The sequence below is a fragment of the Ranitomeya variabilis genome, chromosome 3 (assembly GCF_051348905.1).
Source record: "Ranitomeya variabilis isolate aRanVar5 chromosome 3, aRanVar5.hap1, whole genome shotgun sequence".
In the NCBI taxonomy this organism is placed as follows: domain Eukaryota; kingdom Metazoa; phylum Chordata; class Amphibia; order Anura; family Dendrobatidae; genus Ranitomeya; species Ranitomeya variabilis.
The window spans coordinates 788,534,669-788,553,503 of NC_135234.1; the positions used below are offsets into that span (position 1 = coordinate 788,534,669).

Consider the following 18,835-nt stretch of genomic DNA (forward strand, 5'->3'; position numbering starts at 1 on the left):
AATGTCCTCCACAGATCCCCCATAACAGTGTCCTCCACAGATCCCCCATAACAGTGCGTCCTCCGCAGATCCCCCATAACAGTGTCCTCCGCAGATCCCCCATAACAGTGTCCTCCGCAGACCCCCCATAACAGCGTCCTCCGCAGATCCCCCATAACAGTGCATACTCCGCAGACCTCCATAACAGTGTCCTCCACAGATCCCCCATAACAGTGCGTCCTCCGCAGATCCCCCATAACAGTGCGTCGTCCACAGACCCCCATAACAGTGCGTCCTCTGCAGACCCCCATAACAGCGTCCTCCGCAGATCCCCCATAACAGTGTCCTCCACAGACCCCCATAACAGTGTCCTCCACAGACCCCCATAACAGTGTCCTCCACAGATCCCCCATAACAGTGTCCTCCACAGATCCCCCATAACAGTGTCCTCCACAGATCCCCCATAACAGTGTCCTCCGCAGACTAGAATCTGCCAGCGCCTCACTGCTCAGTGTCCATGTTGTTTATGGGCAGATAACCTGTAAAAGTAACAAAATGAACGTTCTTTCCCTTCTGTGAATCGGTCCCATGATTAGATATTTGGAGAGAAGATCGATATATTTTATTGCGATGACATTTTCAGTCCCAAATGTCCCGACTCAAACATGGCCGCTCTGCAGCCTCCGTCACGTTCAGCGCATGTGCGTTAAGCGAAAAGCCAATTTAGTGTTGCGTCACGGTGGTTCGGCGCGGACTCTGCGGAGCGGTTGGCGCATGCGCACACAGTAGTTTGTGTGGTTTGTGGACGCTGAGGAGCTCATGGTGGCGTCTGTGGTTATCCCTCGTGGTCTATGTCGGCAGCGCTGTAGAACTACAAGTCTCAGGATCTCATAGTACTACTGTTCAGTATTTAGTGCCTGTAAAGTGTTTATGTCAGGCTGAGCTCCGTTTGGTGTCACGTGGTGCTGGCGGCTGCCGGTGCTGGTAACCGTCTAGACCGGACTCTTCCTCCGCACTGTTAACCGTTTAGTGACCCTGCCGGTGTTGTTTCATCTGGTTTTTCCTGTGTTTCATCTCTGTGGCGCCGTGTTTCGTCTCTGTGGCGCCGTGTTTCGTCTCTGTGGCGCTGTGTTTCGTCTCTGTGGCGCCGTGTTTCTTCTTTGCGCCATGTTTCGTCTCTGTGGCGCCGTGTTTCGTCTCTGTGGCGCCGTGTTTCGTCTCTGTGGCGCCGTGTTTCGTCTCTGTGGCGCCGTGTTTCGTCTCTGTGGCGCCGTGTTTCGTCTCTGTGGCGCCGTGTTTCGTCTCTGTGGCGCCGTGTTTCGTCTCTGTGGCGCTGTGTTTCGTCTCTGTGGCGCCGTGTTTCTTCTTTGCGCCATGTTTCGTCTCTGTGGCGCCGTGTTTCGTCTCTGTGGCGCCGTGTTTCGTCTCTGTGGCGCCGTGTTTCGTCTCTGTGGCGCCGTGTTTCGTCTCTGTGGCGCCGTGTTTCGTCTCTGTGGCGCCGTGTTTCGTCCCTGTAATAATGTAAAGAGATAAAAGGTAGGCCTCATAACCGGGAATCACCACATAAATAAGAATAGCATGATAGAACACAGCTTTATTTCACAAAATACACAGAAGGCAAAGCACACACATTAAAACCATATAAAAAAAGGGGAGATACAAAGAAACCCCGTACACACAACGGCCCCTAATAAGGCAGAAAAGCCCGCACATAACTGAGGGGTACAAAGTGAACATGCCCACCGATGACAATAGCTATATAGACAGCATGACCATCAAGTCTGTAACATGAGCGCGGCTCGCCCGAGTGCCTGCGCAAATGACAAACCAATAAGCAGATGCCAAGTGACATAACAGCACACATCAGCTAAGATGAAGCCAGGAGGAAATAACGGAGGGTTAAATGACGAAAAATACACTATAAAAGGAACATCCAGATGTAACTCCTAAGCAGATAGGGCCAGTACTGCCACCAAGAAGGACATGTAATACTGTCCACTACACACCCAACAGTGAACCTGGCGACTGGAGAGAATGAGGTGCATAAGCGGCAAACCTGCCTTAAATAATAACCCTTCCGTGGCCAGCCATGGGCAGAATCATGTGAGCATGAGGACCCTAATAAGTGAAAGTGCGGGCTGCGGAGACCCAACGCGTGTCGCCAGACTTGTGGCTTCGTCCGGGGTAGTAACCGCATTGCCAGCCTAATGTTTAAATAGGAAATAATCAGTTTACATTACCATGAACAGCTGTGCCTGAGCCAGATTCCCCCATGGAGTATGTGCAATCCTCATTGTACACGCCGAGCCCGGCGTGCGTCCTACTGCGCATGCGCCGGCGTCTCAGAGCGGACATACGTCATCCGCTCAGGGCTGCCTGACAGCGTGCACGCTGTGCATAGTGCGCACGCGCTGGAGTACAATGAAATGGTCACAGGAGTAAGTAAATAAGTGCTGAGTTATACCGCTCTGTGCTACTGACTATGGCCGGCGTCACACTAGCGAGTTTTACGGACGTATGAGCATAAACTACGTCCGTAAAATACGCATTGCACACGGCCCAATGAATCTCTATGGCCCAGCTCCTATCTGCCGTATATTACGCATCCGTAATATACGGTATGTTACGGGCGTAGAAAATCACAGCATGCTGCGTTTGTCACCGTATTGCGCCAATGAAAGTCTATGGGGGCGAGAAAAATACGGATTCCACACGGACCAGCAGTGTGACCTGTGAGAAATACGCAGCGGTGTTAGGGTGCGTGTCCACGTTCAGGAAACGCTGCGTGTTTGATGCTGCGTGGGGCCGCAGCGTCAAACACGCAGCGTCCAGATGTTCCAGCATAGTGGAGGGGATTTTTTAAAATCCCGTGTCCACTATGCGTGAAAACACGCACACGGCGGCCCTGCGACTCCAGACATGCTGCGCGTCTTTTAAGATCGCAGCATGTCCGTGTTCCTTGCGGCGACGCTGCGCCACCGCAAGGAATAACACAGGGCGCTATGCGAGGGGTGCGATGATCCCGGATGTGTGCAATGAACACATCCGGCATCATCGCGTCCCAGAAGGGGGCGGGGCTTAGCGCCGAGCGGGTTTGCTGCTCCGACGATACCGCCGGCCATCCTGATCGTGGACACGTACCCTTAGAGGAAAGCCCGTAATTCAATTGCCGGCTTTTCATTTCTCCTTCCCAAACCCGACAGGATATGAGACATGATTACATACAGTAAACCATCTCATGTCTTTTTTTTGCATATTCCACACTACTAATGTTACTAGTGTGTATGTGCAAAATTTGGGTGCTGTAGCTTGTAAAATAAAGGGTTAAATGGCGGAAAAAATTGGCGTGGGCTACCGCGCAATTTTCACCGCCAGAGTGGTAAAGTGACACCATTCTAAAAACTGCACCCCTCAAGATGCTTAAAACCACATTCAAGACGTTTATTAACCCTTCAGGTGTCTCACAGCAGCAGAAGCAACATGGAAGGAAAAAATGAACATTTAACTTTTTAGTCACAAAAATGATCTTTTAGCAACAATTTTTTTTATTTTCCCAAGGGTAAAAGGAGAAACTGGACCACGAAAGTTATTGTACAATTTCTCCTGAGTACGCTGATACCTCACATGTGGGGGTAAACCACTGTTTGGGCGCACGGCAGGGCTCGGAAGGGAAGGAGCGCCATTTGACTTTTTGAATGTAAAATTAGCTCCAATCATTAGCGGACACCATGTCGCGTTTGGAGAGCCCCTGTGTGCCTAAACATTGGAGCTCCCGCACAAGTGACCCCATTTTGGAAACTAGACCTCCCAAGGAACTAATCTAGATGCATAGTGAGCACTTTAAACCCCCAAGTGCTTCACAGAAGTTTATAACGCAGAGCCAGGAAAATAAAAAATAATTTTTATTTTCTCAAAAATGATTATTTAGCCAGCATTTTTTTATTTTCCCAAGGGTAACAGGAGAAATTTGACCCCAAGAGTTGTTGTCCAGTTTCTCCTGAGTACGCTGATACCCTATATGTGGGGGGAACCACTGTTTGGGCACATGTCGGGGCTCGGAAGGGAGAGAGCACCATTTGACTTTTTCAATGCAAGATTGGCTGGAATTAATGGTGGCGCCATGTCGCATTTGGAGACCCCCTGATGTGCCTATACAGTGGAAACCCCTCAATTCTAACTCAAACACTAACCCCAACACGCCCCTAACCACAACCCTAACCCCAACACACCCCTAACCCTAGTCTTAACCCTTACTCCAACCCTAAGGCTATGTGCCCACGTTGCGGATTTGTGTGCGGATTTTTCGCACCGTTTTTGAAAAATCGGCAGGTAAAAGGCACTGCGTTTTACATGCGGATTTACCGCGGATTTCCAGTGTTTTTTGTGCGGATTTCACCTGCGGATTCCTATTATGGAGCAGGTGTAAAACGCTGCGGAATCCGCACAAAGAATTGACATGCTGTGGAAAATACAACGCAGTGTTTCTGCGCTGTATTTTCCGCACCATGGGCACAGCGGATTTGGTTTTCCATAGGTTTACGTGGTACTGTAAACCTGATGGAAAACTGATACGAATCCGCAGCCAAATCCGCACCGTGTGCACATAGCCTAATTCTAACCCTAATTCCAACCCTAGCCCTAATTCTAACCCTAATTGTAACCCTAGCCCTAAGTGCAACCCTAACCCTAAGTGCAACCCTAGCCCTAAGTGCAAACCTAACCCTAATTCCAACCCTAGCCCTAATTCTAGCCCTAAGTGCAACCCTAGCCCTAATTCCAACCCTAGCCCTAATTCTAACCCTAATTGTAACCCTAGCCCTAAGTGCAACCCTAACCCTAAGTGCAACCCTAGCCCTAAGTGCAAACCTAACCCTAATTCCAACCCTAGCCCTAATTCTAGCCCTAATTCCAACCCTAGCCCTAATTCTAGCCCTAAGTGCAACCCTAGCCCTAATTCCAACCCTAGCCCTAATTCTAACCCTAATTGTAACCCTAGCCCTAAGTGCAACCCTAGCCCTAAGTGCAACCCTAAGTGCTGAGGACAGGACGGAGGGGTAGGGAACACTGACGGCGGCTGCAGATCGCCGCCGTCAGTCGGTGGGGGGCAGATCGGGGTCTCCAGCTATTGCAGTATCGGCCATGGCTGGATTGTAATATTTCACCAATTTTCATAGGTGAAATATTACAGATTGCTGATTGGCTGTTGCACTTTCAACAGCCAATCAGAGCGATCGTAGCCACGAAGGGGGGGGGGGGGCCTGTAGCACCCCTCCCCCTCCCCCTGTCGTTAACCCTTTCCCCGGCCTGCAGGGACGCGATCATTCTGTGACACAGCACAGGCGTCACAGGGCGGATTGACTTTCATGACGCCTACGCTGTGTCACAGGTCGGGAAGGGGTTAAAGGGGTGGTGGACCGAGGCTGATCCCTTTATCCGTGCACGTCCAAGAGCAGCAGCGGCATCAGGAGGACACGTACCCGCCGCATATCGCTGGCACCTGCCCCCCGGCAGCTTCTCCGGGTAAGTTCCGGGGCTGGAGGGCTCTGGGCAGGCGGTCTGGGGCGGCGCTGGATAGAGGGGGCTTTTCCTGATGGTGGTGGCGCTGCCTGGCCATTCTGGTACCGGCGCCGATAAATTTAGTCCCCAGCTTCGGTTCTCTGCTAGGCCGCATTCTGTAACTCCGCCCCCGCTGTGACGTGTCCCAGCGGCTCCGCCCACCTTTCTGGCGCTTCTCGTACAGGACGAGAAGCGCCTCTTGTAATCTCGGCGGCCATCTTCCCTTCTCCCGCGGCCCCTCTGGGCACACACTGGCAGTTGGTCTCTGAGGTAATTTGTCTGGTCTCTGAGTGAGGTAATTTGTCTGGTCTCTGAGGTAATTTGTCGGGAGCAGCTCCCGCAGGCGTCGGCACTGTCTGGGGAGGCTCACAGCTACAGTGGGGACACAGGGTCTGGGTGAGGGGGCTTCTCTGGACCACCCTCCTCCTCCTGCTGTAACCCTCTCACTGCAGAAGTGTCCTACAGGGGACACACAGAAGGGTACAATGTCCCGACCTAAAGCATCTATACAGGCTCACTAGGCTATTGCAGCCCTTCACTTCATGTACCTCCTTGCCAGTCTGTGTTTCCTTAGGCTCAGACTTCTGCAAGGCCTGTGACCCCCCAAATTACCTCAGGAGCCTCCGCCACCACCAAGCCCAGTGTACCGAGCCCCCCTGAGTGGGCTACGACACTGTCACAATCCATGGCTTCTCTGGCCAAAGTGATTGAGTCCCTCCACGATCCCTCCAGGGGTCGGAGTATGCGCAGGTCTGACATAAATGGATCCTCTCCCTATGGGAGCAGTCGATCAGTAGGTGTCAGCCCTCTAGAAACCTACCGGTGTCTAGGAAAAGGATCAGCAGCACGTCCCCAGAGCGTTCACGTGCATTCTTGTTGGCGAGTTACGCTTCTCGCTCTCCCTCCCCAGGGGTCAGTAACTACCGCGATTCTGAGTACGAATCGGACGGCCCCTTGGACTTGGATTCACAAGACTTCCAGGTGCTCGCATAGGCAGCACATATACTAAAATTGGAACGATACAGAGAAGATTATCATGGCCCCTGCGCAAGGTTGACACGCAAATTCGTGAAGCGTTCCATAAAAATGGTGGATTCGCTGATGGAGGAGGTCAATCTGACACATTGAAGAGAAATCTGATTCCGTTCCGGATCAAGCTGCATCCTTTAAGAGGACTAAACACCCCCATAAGACTTTTGCAGTCCACCCTGAGTTTACGGCCATACGCAATCGTTACAGGGAGCGACCGGACAAACGCTTCACAGGACAAAAGTCTCTCGAAGCGAAATATCCTTTTTCGGCTGTGCCGGGGAAGGATTGAGCTGAATCCCCTGTTGTAGACCCTCCAGTTTCTCGCCTGGCATCCAAGACCCTTTTATCCGTAACGGATGGGTCATCCTTTAAAAATCCCACAGACCATCAGATGGAACACCAGGCTCGCTCTGTTTTTTGAGGCCTCAGGCTCGGCCCTCTGCCCTTCAGTCGCTGCAGAATGGGTTTCTAAGGCGATAGTCTTCTGGGCAGATACCCTGGCCAAATCCATTCAGAGCGGTAATTATCTCCTCTGAAGCAGTCAAATTTTGTGGCCTGGACATTACCTGGTACACGCATTTTGGTTGCAGCTGGCTGTTCTGCTCTATTGGCAGCGAACGCAGTCACGATCAGCAGAGCATTATGCTCAGAGAGTGGAAAGTGGACTCTGCATAAAAAAAAAAAGTCCTTGATATCTCTGCCTTTCCAGAGTGGTCGCCTATTTGGTAAGAACATGGATCAGCTTATTTCTGATGCCACGGGAGGAAAGAGTAAATTTCTTCCCCAGCAGAGGCTTAGGTGTCTTTTTCGGAGACATCAACAATTTCGTTTCCGATCCCTTTGCTCCAACCCGGGCTGGTCCACCGTCGCTACCTTCCCCGGGTCAGGGCACTCCCCCACACAGGGACATAGGTTCTCAAGTCTCCTACAGACCTAGTCGACACTGGTCTTGCCCTAAACAGTTGAGATCTAAGGGATCTAGGTCTCAGAGATTTTCCGCCGCTGACTCCTGGCATCGTCTGGTCGACACCGGCAGGGTGGGCGGCCGCCTACTTCTATTCAGTCAGGCCTGGCTGTCCGTATTTTACAAGACCTCAAACTTCTAAACAAGTTTGTCAAGGTTTGTCATTTTCGCATGGAATCTCTGCATTCAGTCTTCGCTTCTATGGAAGAGGGAATGTTTTTTTGGCATCCATCGACATCCAAGATGCTTACCTACATATCCCGATCTTTCATCCGCCACTAGAGATTCCTGCGCTTCGCCATTCACGACCAGCATTTCCCATTTTGAGTCACTCCGCAAGACTGGGTCATTACCCCGGTTCCGGGAAATGAGAAGTTCAAGGGTTTCTAGTCGAATCTATTTGTGGTCCCAAAAGAGGATGGTACAGCCAGGGCCATCCTGGACCTAAAGCTTCTGAACAATTCTGTCAGAGTACGGCATTTGAGGATGGAGTCTCCCTCTCTCCAAGGGTTCCTGCACTTCGCCATCCGCGAAGAACATTTTCAGTTTAGCCTTGCCCTTCGGCCTTGCTACCGCCCCCAGGGTATGCTCAAAGGTCATGGCGGCAGTCATGTCCAGTCTACATTCTCAGGGCCTGGTCGTCTTGCTAGCCCTTCAGCAAGTGGCCTGAGCACTTTGTCAACCATCTGTTCGTTCCATCCGCCTTGGCATGAGGGACAACATGCGCTTTGGACGCATGTGACAGGAGCCTCTTCTCCCTCGTCAACATACTGCCCAGGGTAAATGGTCTCCTCAGAGGAGTGTTCTCTTCCCATCTACTGTATGTGCTGGAGATCCGAGCGATCTGGCTGTTCCTGCGGCGGTTCCATCGTCTCCTGACAGGCTGTCCCATCCGAATTCAATCAGACAATGCCATGGCCATGGCTTACAGAGGGGTCATCTGCAGCAAAGCGCGAGGTGGAACACATCCTTCACTAGGCCAATAGAAACCACTCCGTTATCTCGGCTGTTAACTCCTGAGCATGGAAAACTGGGCTGCGGACTTCCTCAGCTGTCAAGGCCTGCCCTCGGGAGAGTGGTCTCTTAATCCGGAAATTTTCCAGCAGACCTATCTTCACTAGAGGACACCAGACGTGGATCTGAATGCCAAGATGCTTGAGTTTGTAGCTCGATTACGGGACCTGAGAGCCATCGGGTGGACGCGCTCGTCCTTCCGTGGAGTCAGTTTAGTCTTCCCTACATGTTTTCCCCCATTGCTTTTGATTCCGAAGGCCTTCAGGAAGATCAAAGCAGAGGGAGTACCGGTGATCCCAGTTGCTCCTGACTGGCCACGCCGAGCGTGGTACGCAGAATTAGTGCAGCTTGTCAGACATCCCTTTGCAATCACCAGATCGACCAGACCTGCCTTTCCAGGGCCCGTTTGACACCAGAACTCAGGGCCCTGAGTTTGTGGGCTTGGCCGTTGACTCCTGGGTCCTAACCGTAGCTGGTTTCTCCCATGAGGTAGTTTCCACCATGATTAATGCTCTGAAGCCGGTGTCAGTACGCATCAGAAGCTGGTGTTAGTACGCATCTATCATCGGACCTGGAAAGCCTTTTTTGAATTCCTTCAGTCCGGTCTGTACTCGGGCCTAGCGCCGAGCTCCCTCAAAGGGTGGGTCTGCCTTGTCCTTATTGTTTCAGAATAAAGTCTCTTCCAAACCGCAGGTGAGAACTTTCTTTCTGGGAGTCTCTTGTGTGGTACCTCTACATAGCGCCCTTAGACGCCTGGGACCTTAACTTGGTCCTAGGTGTCCTATAGGAATCTCCCTTCGAACCGTTACAGGTTGTCTCTCCTACCTCTCATGGAAGGTCGCCTTCCTAGTCACGGTAACATCAATCAGAAGGATCTCGGAGCTAGTTGCTCTCTCCTGCCAAGCGCCTTTTCTGACTTCAGACACAAGGTAGTCCTCAGGTTGTCCCTGCCCTTCCTTCCAAAAGTGGTGTAGCTGTTTCACCTTATCAAGGATATTGTCCTACCCTCGTTTTGCCCAGCACCGGTGCATCGTGTGGAGAAAGCTTTCCACTCTTCGGATCTTGTGAGGGCTCTCAGAAGGTACGTGTCTAAGACGGTGCCTTTTTGCCAGACGGACGCCCTGTTCGTGCTCTCGAAGGGGCACCGGAAGGGATCGACCGCTTCTAAGTCAGGAATAGCCACATGGATTCGGTCGGCTATTCGAGAAGCTTAATGCGGGGATCAAGGCACACTCCACTCGGTCGGTAGGTGCTTCATGGGCCATTCGGCATCAAGAGTCTGCGGAGCAGGTTTGTAAAGTGGCGACCTGGTCTAGCCTGCACACTTTCTCAAAGCATTATGATGTCCATAGATGCTGGGAGTTTACTCTGTTATTTCCCACCCAGGGACTGCTTTGGAACTTCCGACGGCCCTGTGTCCTCCAATGTGGCGAAGGAGAAACGGGGATTTTTATGTACTCCTCGTAAAAAACCTTTTCTCCGAGCCACTCATTGGGGGACACAGCACCCACGGTGTTGGACTGAAGGCTGCTATTGTTTTTCTGATTTAACATGATGTACCTATTCTTGATGATAATAATCCTACTGCTTGGTCACTAAACTGGTTTGGGCTGGAGCCAGTGGGTGGTGTATATTGTAGAGGAGGAGCTAGCTTTTTTTGTATTCACTTAGTGTCAGCCTCCTAGTGGTAGCAGCATAACACCCACGGTCCTGTGTCGCCCAATGAGTGGCTCGGAAAAAAGGATTTTACGGTGAGTACACAAAAATCCCTGTTTTGATCATGTGATGGGGTCTATCACAGTGATCAAAATGAAACAATAGGAGAAATCTTTTTTCCTGGAAGAAGATGATGAGGGGCGGGTGCCGGAGCCCGAGGTACCAGGGGCGGATCCCATTTCTCTCTCCTCTGATGTGTTAGATCATAGAGGAGAGAGAAATAAATGGAAAATCTGCCTTTTTTTTTTTGCCATTAATCGGAGAATAAACCGACCCTAATCATGTTCTCCGGAGTATCAGCTACCCCCGGTAGCAGAGACCCTAGAGATTTTCCAAAACTGGGAAGCGCTATAACCTTATTTCTCAGCGCTGTTCAAAAGGCGTATAGACGGTCGTTAAGGGGTTAAGCAACTGTGCACACCTCGCTTGTAAAAGTCAACAGGTTGCTCCAAAAGACACGTTGTGACTTCGGAAATCAGAGTCTCATTATCTGGATAACTTAATTGTTGGAAAGAGGTGGAAGTCTGGTGAATAAAGGGATGTCGTAGAATTTTAGGCCACAGGATCGCGTGTTGTGAACTGGTGCATTGTCTTGCAAAAAGCTGACATCTTCGGTGAGCATTCCACGGCTCTTGGTTTTGATGGCCTCCTGCAATTTCCGCAGCAGTGAAGCACAGTATTCCCCAGTGATCATGGTACCCTTTGCTAGAGAATCCATCAATACTACTCTGTGCTGGTCCCAAATACTGTGAGCATGACCTTGCCTGCCAAGGGTTGGGCACGTGCCTTCTTTGGAGGTGAGTCATGATGCTTCCATTACATCTACTGGACTTTAGTCTCAGGATCCTAGTGATGGATCCAGCTTTCATCCTGTGTAATCAATCTGTTGATAAAATCCTCCTGGCCTCCACGGCACATTGTCAATAAAGCCTGAGAGCGTTAGACTCGTTCCTGCTTCTGGAAAGGTGTGAACAGCCGGGGAACCCAGCGAGCAGATACCTTATGTATGTGAAGATGGTCTTGGATGATTTTTTCCATGGACACCACACTAATCTTGACATTTTGGGCTAGGTGGCGAATGGTTATGCGGCGATTTTCCAAAAGGGCGCCCTCCACTTGCTGGATGATGTGTTCATCAATAGCAAAGTGGGGTCGCCCTGGAATTGGAGCTGTTTGCACCGAAGCCCGACCACATCTGAATTGACGATGCCAGTTCTTGACTACGTGTAACATATTATCCCTTTTAAAAAGATTTTTAAATTTTTATTAATGATATATTAAAAATACCACTTCCCAGTGAAAACGAAAAAAAAAAAAATTGATAATATACAGATCTACTGGGTGCACCTGCCCTCAACCAATGACACTACGCTCCCCTACTATCCCTACCTAACAGTGGAGGTTGGCACCCTGATAGATAATTTGGCGCCCCCACTCCGCGACGGCTGATAACCTACTGGCCCTATTAAGGACCTAGCCGGCTAAAGGAGGGAAAACATGGAGCAATTGGCAGAAATGAAGAAAGCGTAGGAGAGCTAAACTGAGGTGCACACCAGTATTATAAACTTTCTTTATCAAAGCCCAGAATTTGGGACAATGACACTACCATGGACATATACTTAAAACATGTAAGACATTACACACATGAATAAATATTGTTTTTATCTTTAGATAAATATGTCAGTTCTATTGCACAGCCTAAACAAATAAACAGCTATGTGCATAGAGGGTAGAAAATCAGCAGGAAAGACATAAATGCCAAATGACCTGGTTCGGTCCAAATTTAAGCCTGTGCATAACAGCACTCCCCTGTCAGCATTGGGTTAAATCAGATCATGTCTCAACACTGTGGTACACCTGAGACCATTTTCCATTACCCGTATATACAAAAATAGCCAGGGGTAAGTATCTATGTTTACACCCATTGGGGCGTATCGTGGACAGCTAAGTGTTTTTGTGTGGGGGACAATACCCCTTGTTACTGGCTGCCTCTAAAATCATTTATTGGTCCACTGCATTGTGTGTAAACATAGATACTTACCCCTGGCTATTTTTGTATATACGGGTAATGGAAAATGGTCTCAGGTGTACCACAGTGTTGAGACATGATCTGATTTAACCCAATGCTGACAGGGGAGTGCTGTTATGCACAGGCTTAAATTTGGACCGAACCAGGTCATTTGGCATTTATGTCTTTCCTGCTGATTTTCTACCCTCTATGCACATAGCTGTTTATTTGTTTAGGCTGTGCAATAGAACTGACATATTTATCTAAAGATAAAAACAATATTTATTCATGTGTGTAATGTCTTACATGTTTTAAGTATATGTCCATGGTAGTGTCATTGTCCCAAATTCTGGGCTTTGATAAGGAAAGTTTATAATACTGGTGTGCACCTCAGTTTAGCTCTCCTACGCTTTCTTCATTTCTGCCAATTGCTCCATGTTTTCCCTCCTTTAGCCGGCTAGGTCCTTAATAGGGCCAGTAGGTTACCAGCCGTCGCGGAGTGGGGGCGCCAAATTATCTATCGGGGTGCCAACCTCCACTGTTAGGTAGGGATAGTAGGGGAGCGTAGTGTCATTGGTTGAGGGCAGGTGCACCCAGTAGATCTGTATATTATCAATTTTTTTTTTTTCGTTTTCACTGGGAAGTGGTATTTTTAATATATCATTAATAAAAATTTAAAAATCTTTTTAAAAGGGATAATATGTTACACGAGTTTTGAATTTCCTTTCAACAATTCTGTTTTCATGTGTTTATTGCAGTTCTTGACTACGTAATATGATGGGAATCATCACCTTTCATCTCATCGAACGTCTCTTTGGTGTGCGGCCTTTCAATAAAGGAACTTGATGACGGCTCGGAATCCACTGGGTCCATTATCAAACTTCACACCACTCCAGCACCTGTAACATCAACACCGTTATCAGGTCTGAGTGGCAAATTGGCACAAAATCTACAGAGACTTGTATCATTACACATGTGCAGTGTCATCGTCCTGTGATAAATAGAAGTGGGTCAGGGAAAATCTTTAATGAACGCCCCTCGTATCTGTGAATCCAGATTTGGGGTAAGATTAAACAATTACAAGACAGGATCTTCAGCCTAAAAGATGTAATAGAGCTGTGTAGCTGGAAATCCAGCTCTGTGGTGAGTTGAAGCAGTTACTAGACAGCAAGATGGAGGTCATTGTACAGAGCCATATACCTGGAAATCCAGCTATTAGGTGAGATTAAACACTAGAAAGCAGCAGCATGGAGTAAATTATAGAGCAATACTGAGCAATATAGCTGTGAGTCCAACTAGGGTGAGACTAAACACTTACTAGAAGACGGGCCTCTCGCTGATCTCCGCATAGCCTTCAATAGGCAGCTATCCTGTAATCCCTCAGTGAGCCGGCACTCAGTCTTGTAATGAGTAGGATGATGCACCTTTTTTTCACAGTCACAGATGCACAGTTTTTCAGGGTGAAAAATATATGTGTGTGTATGTATATATATATATATATATATATATATAGATAGATAGATAGATTTTTTTTTTTTTTTCCATTTATATATTGAAATCTGTTTCCTTTGCAGAAGTAAAAGATGAGCGGACGAGCCAGATCCCGGGCCCGCGGCCGAGCTCGTGGGCAGGAGCAGGCCCCACAAAGACCACCTGGACAGGTTTTGTACCCCACTCATTAACCCTTTTAGTAATTCCTGCTGCTTTTTCATAATGGAGGCGCTTCAAGCGGTTTCTTTTTTTCCCACAATGCATTGCATTGTTCTCTAATCCTGCAGAGGCAGCAGAATTATGGGAATCTGGGTCCAATTTTTTTTTTCCTTACTATATTATTGAATAACTCTCGAATTTACAGGTACAGCAGACCCAAGGACCCCAGCCAACAGTCAGACCACCGCAGCCCCAAGGACCCCAGCCAGCAGTCAGACCACCGCAGCCCCAAGGACCCCAGCCAGCAGTCAGACCACCGCAGCCCCAAGGACCCCAGCCAGCAGTCAGACCACCGCAGCCCCAAGGCGCCTGGGCAGCAGTCAGACCACCGCAGCCCCAAGGCGCCTGGGCAGCAGTCAGACCACCGCAGCCCCAAGGCCCCCGGCCAGCAGTGAGAGCACAGCAGCCTCAATCCTGGCCGGCACTCGGACCACAGCAGCCCCAAGACCCCCGGCCAGCAGCAGTCAGACCTCAGCAGCCAGCACCTGAGCCTTTGTTGGTCGGAAGAGGGCGCCAGAGAGGCCCGCCGGCAGCGGCAGCAGAGAGACCAGCGCCCGAGGGTAAGTGTCCTTAATGTTCCAGGGTTAAGTGCGAAATCTGACTGAGAGGCTTGTCCGTGTGTCATGAATCGGAGGTGTTTGGTTGCCCCCAGTTCTTCATCAGGGATTTATTTATATCCCAGTTCCGGTTTGGAACTTGCAGCTCTTTGCCCCCCCCTTACCCTCAGGTTAGTCAGGGAACTACACCTAGGATAATTAGTCACCAGAAAGGCTGCCTGCTCGTGTACTGACTATCGGGCACGCTGCAGTGAGGGCGTTATACCTATTCCCAGTCACAGGCAGGAAATCAACTTATAAGACCCTTTCCGTCACTGCCCGCTTTGCTCAACAAGCTCAAAACGCTTCGCTGCCACCAGCTCCTATTACTATGATTAATAGTGGGTTGGCTTCTGACCTGATCAGTAGCAATGGCTTAGGTTGGAGGACTAGGGGTACGTTTAGAGCAAGGAGAACAACACAAGTAAATATTATATCTTTTACTCCAAGAAAGATTAGGCAGTGTTTACAAAGAGTATAAAAACGATATTACAAGATGAGGCAATTATAGTATGTACAGAACGATTACAAAATAAAAAGGATTAAGGATGAAAAGCACTTACAGTTCACGCATATCATGGCTGCCATGGGGCGAAGGAAGTGACATCCCAATGCATCAGGCTGGTTGCTGAGCCTCCTGTAGCAGGCTTCCTAGGCAAAAGACCACCTCTCAACTCAGCTGGTCAATGTTATGCCCTGTGCTTCATGACCACACTGATTGGGCGAAGCTATGACATGCACTCCCTTCTGGAAGTTATGAAAAACGTTACATCGGCCATAACTCAGGGTGGGAACCTCGTAGAAGGGCGCCAAAACAGTCATTCTCCCAAGCATGAGATTGCCGTTCATTTAAGTCCAAACATGACTTGGCTATGTGACTTGAGTAAGCAGTAATGCATTTCTCAGGTTCTGCTAGGCACTGAGCTTTGAAAACTCATGGGAGGGTAGCTCTACTGATGCACATTCCAAAAATGTAAGATTCCCCCTACCCCACTTAATCAATGCCATTATATTTGGTCTTAAAATGAACACTGTACTAGATAAAGAGATGGCCATGAGGCTGTAGGCTGCTTTCAACCAGTTCAGCGCCATAAAAGTAACCAGCGAGACTGCTAGCACACTGGTTTCACACATTACAGCTGAACAGCAGGGGAGAGGGAGAAGTGGACTTACATACGCAGCTGTGAAGGGGGGATCAGGGCTGGAGCCTGCTAGTACAAAGCCAAAGAGATGTAGCAGAGCTGTGTAGGCGTACATATTCATGACACCGTGATTTTAGGAATGTGCAAGGGCAAAATATTACAAAACCTCAAAATCCCGCAAAACATAAGTGGAATAGATGATGTGCATCATTTACGGGACCGATGCAGCCAATCACTGGCCACAGCAGTTACGTGGTGTACATGTAAGCTTCACTACTGAGGCCAGTGATTGTCTGCAGTCATCACATGGATGGTGGCTGAGATTTAGCTGCAGGATGACGGGGAATATCACCACTGAGTTGTGCGGGCTTTTCTTTGTTTATTTTTATATCTTTTTTTTTTCCTGTCACGATTCACACCGTGACTGTCAAGATCCCTTAGCCGCTGCCTACAATATGTCACGGATTGGGGTGACTTTAGACCAGCAGACGGCTATCACATGTGCAGGGGGGCTTATCCTAGTTATCCCTCCACTGCCACAATGTGATGAAAAAAAAACACACACAAGGCTATTGACCTCTTGTTTACAGCAGGGGCTTATTTTAGGTATCCCACTGCTCTTCAATATACCATGAACTGCAGGGATTTGTGTATCCCGCTTACAGTTCCACTTAAACCTTGCAGCTCTCTGGCGCCCCCCTTTTGTCAGGTCAGATTAGGTACTGCACCTAGGGTGATTATTCGCCAGAAAGGCTGCCTGCTATGTACTGGCTATTGGGCGCACTGCAGCAACGCGATAACTACTCCCACTCAGGCAGGAACAATAATTATCAAGCCGCAGTCGCTACAGTGACCCCCAAAAGCCTGCACACGGTCGCTGCCACCAGCTCCGATTGAACGGGTCTGGAGCTAACCCAAACAGTAGCGTAATTCCCTTCAGAGACAGGGTACGGTTTAGAGCATGGAGAAATAACTGGCATGAAATAATATACCCATAAAGTTTATGCAGTGTTTATCAAAATATTTTACAAAGATGTTACAAATGAGACAATTGCAAATATGTACAAGGTAATTATAAAAATAAAAGGATTAAATGAAGAAAAGGTAACACTCACATATTCTCAGATCATTGCATTTGCAGGCAACAGGCTAGGAGAGCTTTCCATCTATCCCAGTGCATTGGCACTCGCAGTCTGGTCGCTTCAGGTAAAAACTCACAACTCCCCCCCTGGAAGCCTGCCATCAACTTTATAACCTACAGCCTGTGACCTCACAGAAAGGGCTGTGTTGAGATCGCCCGCCTCTTTCTTCAGTGTAACTAAATGTCCCCTAAAGATATCTAATGCTGGTATCTTCGCTACAGGACATGTCAGAATCATATCATACCCAGCATTCATCTCAGATTACCGTGGGCTTTCTAATGAGATCAAATATGTCCTGTTATGTACAGAGCAATCACTACTTCTTCCCCCGATGGAGTTAGACGACTGTGTTTAGAGTGATGGGTAGATGTTTCGATGGAGATCAAGAATATGTATTTATCATTCTACTATCCCAAATAGTTTGTCTAATATCTCACAATAACAGAACAAAGGACCGCATGGTTCTAGAAGTTTCTCTAACAGTTCCTGCTAGTACCAATTTCCCTTGCAGCTATGCCAGTCGTAAATACCTTTCTTCAATAAAACTCCCCTCTCACATACATTGGCAAGGCAGCTCTTGGCTGAATGAAAGGGAAGGGGGTTTTTTAACCCACAGCATGCTAGCAACAGAACTAAACTTATATGATATTTCATACCATATCGTGACACCTCCCCCTTTTTGCGTGCGCTACGGCGGCAGAACCTCTCGGTATACCTCCATGCGCACCTCCGTGGGTTCACCCTGGCGGGACAGTCCATCTGCATTCCCATGCTCCCTGCCCGCTTTGTGTTCAATGGTGAAGTCAAATTGCTGAAGGGCAAGGCTCCAGCGTAGCAACCTGCCGTTGGTTCCACACATGGTGCTTAGCCAGCGCAGAGGGTTGTGGTCGGTCACCACCGTGAAGGTGCGACCGTACAAGTAGGGCTGCAAGCGCTGCAGGGCCCAGACTATGGCCAGGCACTCCTTCTCGATGGTGGAGTAGGCCACTTCCCTCGGCAAAAGTTTCCGGCTCAGGTACAACACGGGGTGCTCTTGGTCCTCCGAGTCAACCTGGCTGAGCACAGCACCAAGGCCAAACTCGCTGGCGTCGGTCTGTACCAAGAACGGTCGACTGCTGTCGACTGCTTTCAACACAGGGGCGTTGCACAGTGCTGTTTTCAACGCCTGGAAGGCCCCCTCACAGCCATCTGTCCAGTTGACGATGTGGGGTAGCTTCTTCCTGGTGAGGTCCGTCAAAGGTTTTGCCAGGCTACTATAGTGCTGCACGAAGCGCCTATAGTACCCTGCAGTGCCCAGGAAGGACATCACATGTTTCTTGGTCCTGGGAGTGGGCCAGTTCACGATCACGCCCACTTTGTCAGGCTCTGGTTTTAGGGTGTTTCCGCCTACCCGGTGCCCCAGGTAGTGAACCTCCCTCATGCCCATCTGGCACTTTCCCGGCTTGATAGTCAGTCCTGCTCGGTGAATTCGCCCGAGCACCTCCTCGAGATGCTGCAGGTGTTCATCCCAGGAGGGACTGAAGATGGCAATGTCATCTAAGTACGCCACAGCATGGTTTCTCCAGTCCCTGAAGCAGGAGATTGACCATCCGCTGGAAAGTGGCAGGGGCATTCTTCATGCCGAAGGGCATGACCGTGGACTCGTACAGTCCAAAGGGTGTGATAAAGGCGGACTTCTCCTGCGCCTCGGGGCTCAGGGGAATCTGCCAGTATCCGCGACTCAGATCCATTATTGTCAGGTATTTTGCGCCAGCTAACTTCTCAAGCAGCTCCTCGATGCGCGGCATTGGGTGCGCGTCAGAGGCTGTAATGGCGTTGAGCCCCCTGTAGTCCACGCAGAACCGGGTGGTCCGGTCCTTCTTTGGCACGAGAACTACCGGTGAGGCCCACGCGCTCTTTGACCGTCGAATCACCCCCAGCTGTAACATCTCATCGATCTCCTGGCGCATAATCTGCTGCACCTGGTCAGAGATTCG

General features: G+C 49.5%; 1 protein-coding gene and 1 non-coding gene across 5 annotated transcripts in view; both read left to right on the top strand.

Annotated features, from left to right (window-relative positions):
- The first annotated feature begins 5,266 nt into the window (after positions 1-5,266).
- The window catches only part of LOC143817536 (piwi-like protein 1), a 102,975-nt gene continuing 89,406 nt past the window's right edge, over positions 5,267-18,835 (top strand). Inside the window, exons 1-4 of one of the 4 annotated variants that reach the window (XM_077299029.1) lie at positions 5,267-5,499; positions 13,028-13,192; positions 13,844-13,930; positions 14,125-14,539. In XM_077299029.1, the coding sequence (XP_077155144.1) occupies positions 13,853-13,930; positions 14,125-14,539 (493 nt within the window). In that variant the 5' untranslated portion in view covers positions 5,267-5,499; positions 13,028-13,192; positions 13,844-13,852. Of the gene's footprint in view, positions 5,500-5,686; positions 5,806-13,027; positions 13,193-13,843; positions 13,931-14,124; positions 14,540-18,835 lie in introns of those variants that run through there. The other 3 variants (XM_077299031.1, XM_077299028.1, XM_077299030.1) reach the window with 3 other exon arrangements.
- Positions 6,517-6,623, top strand: LOC143764018 (U6 spliceosomal RNA). Its single transcript, XR_013213006.1, has one exon. It is a non-coding gene; the product is annotated as a U6 spliceosomal RNA (small nuclear RNA).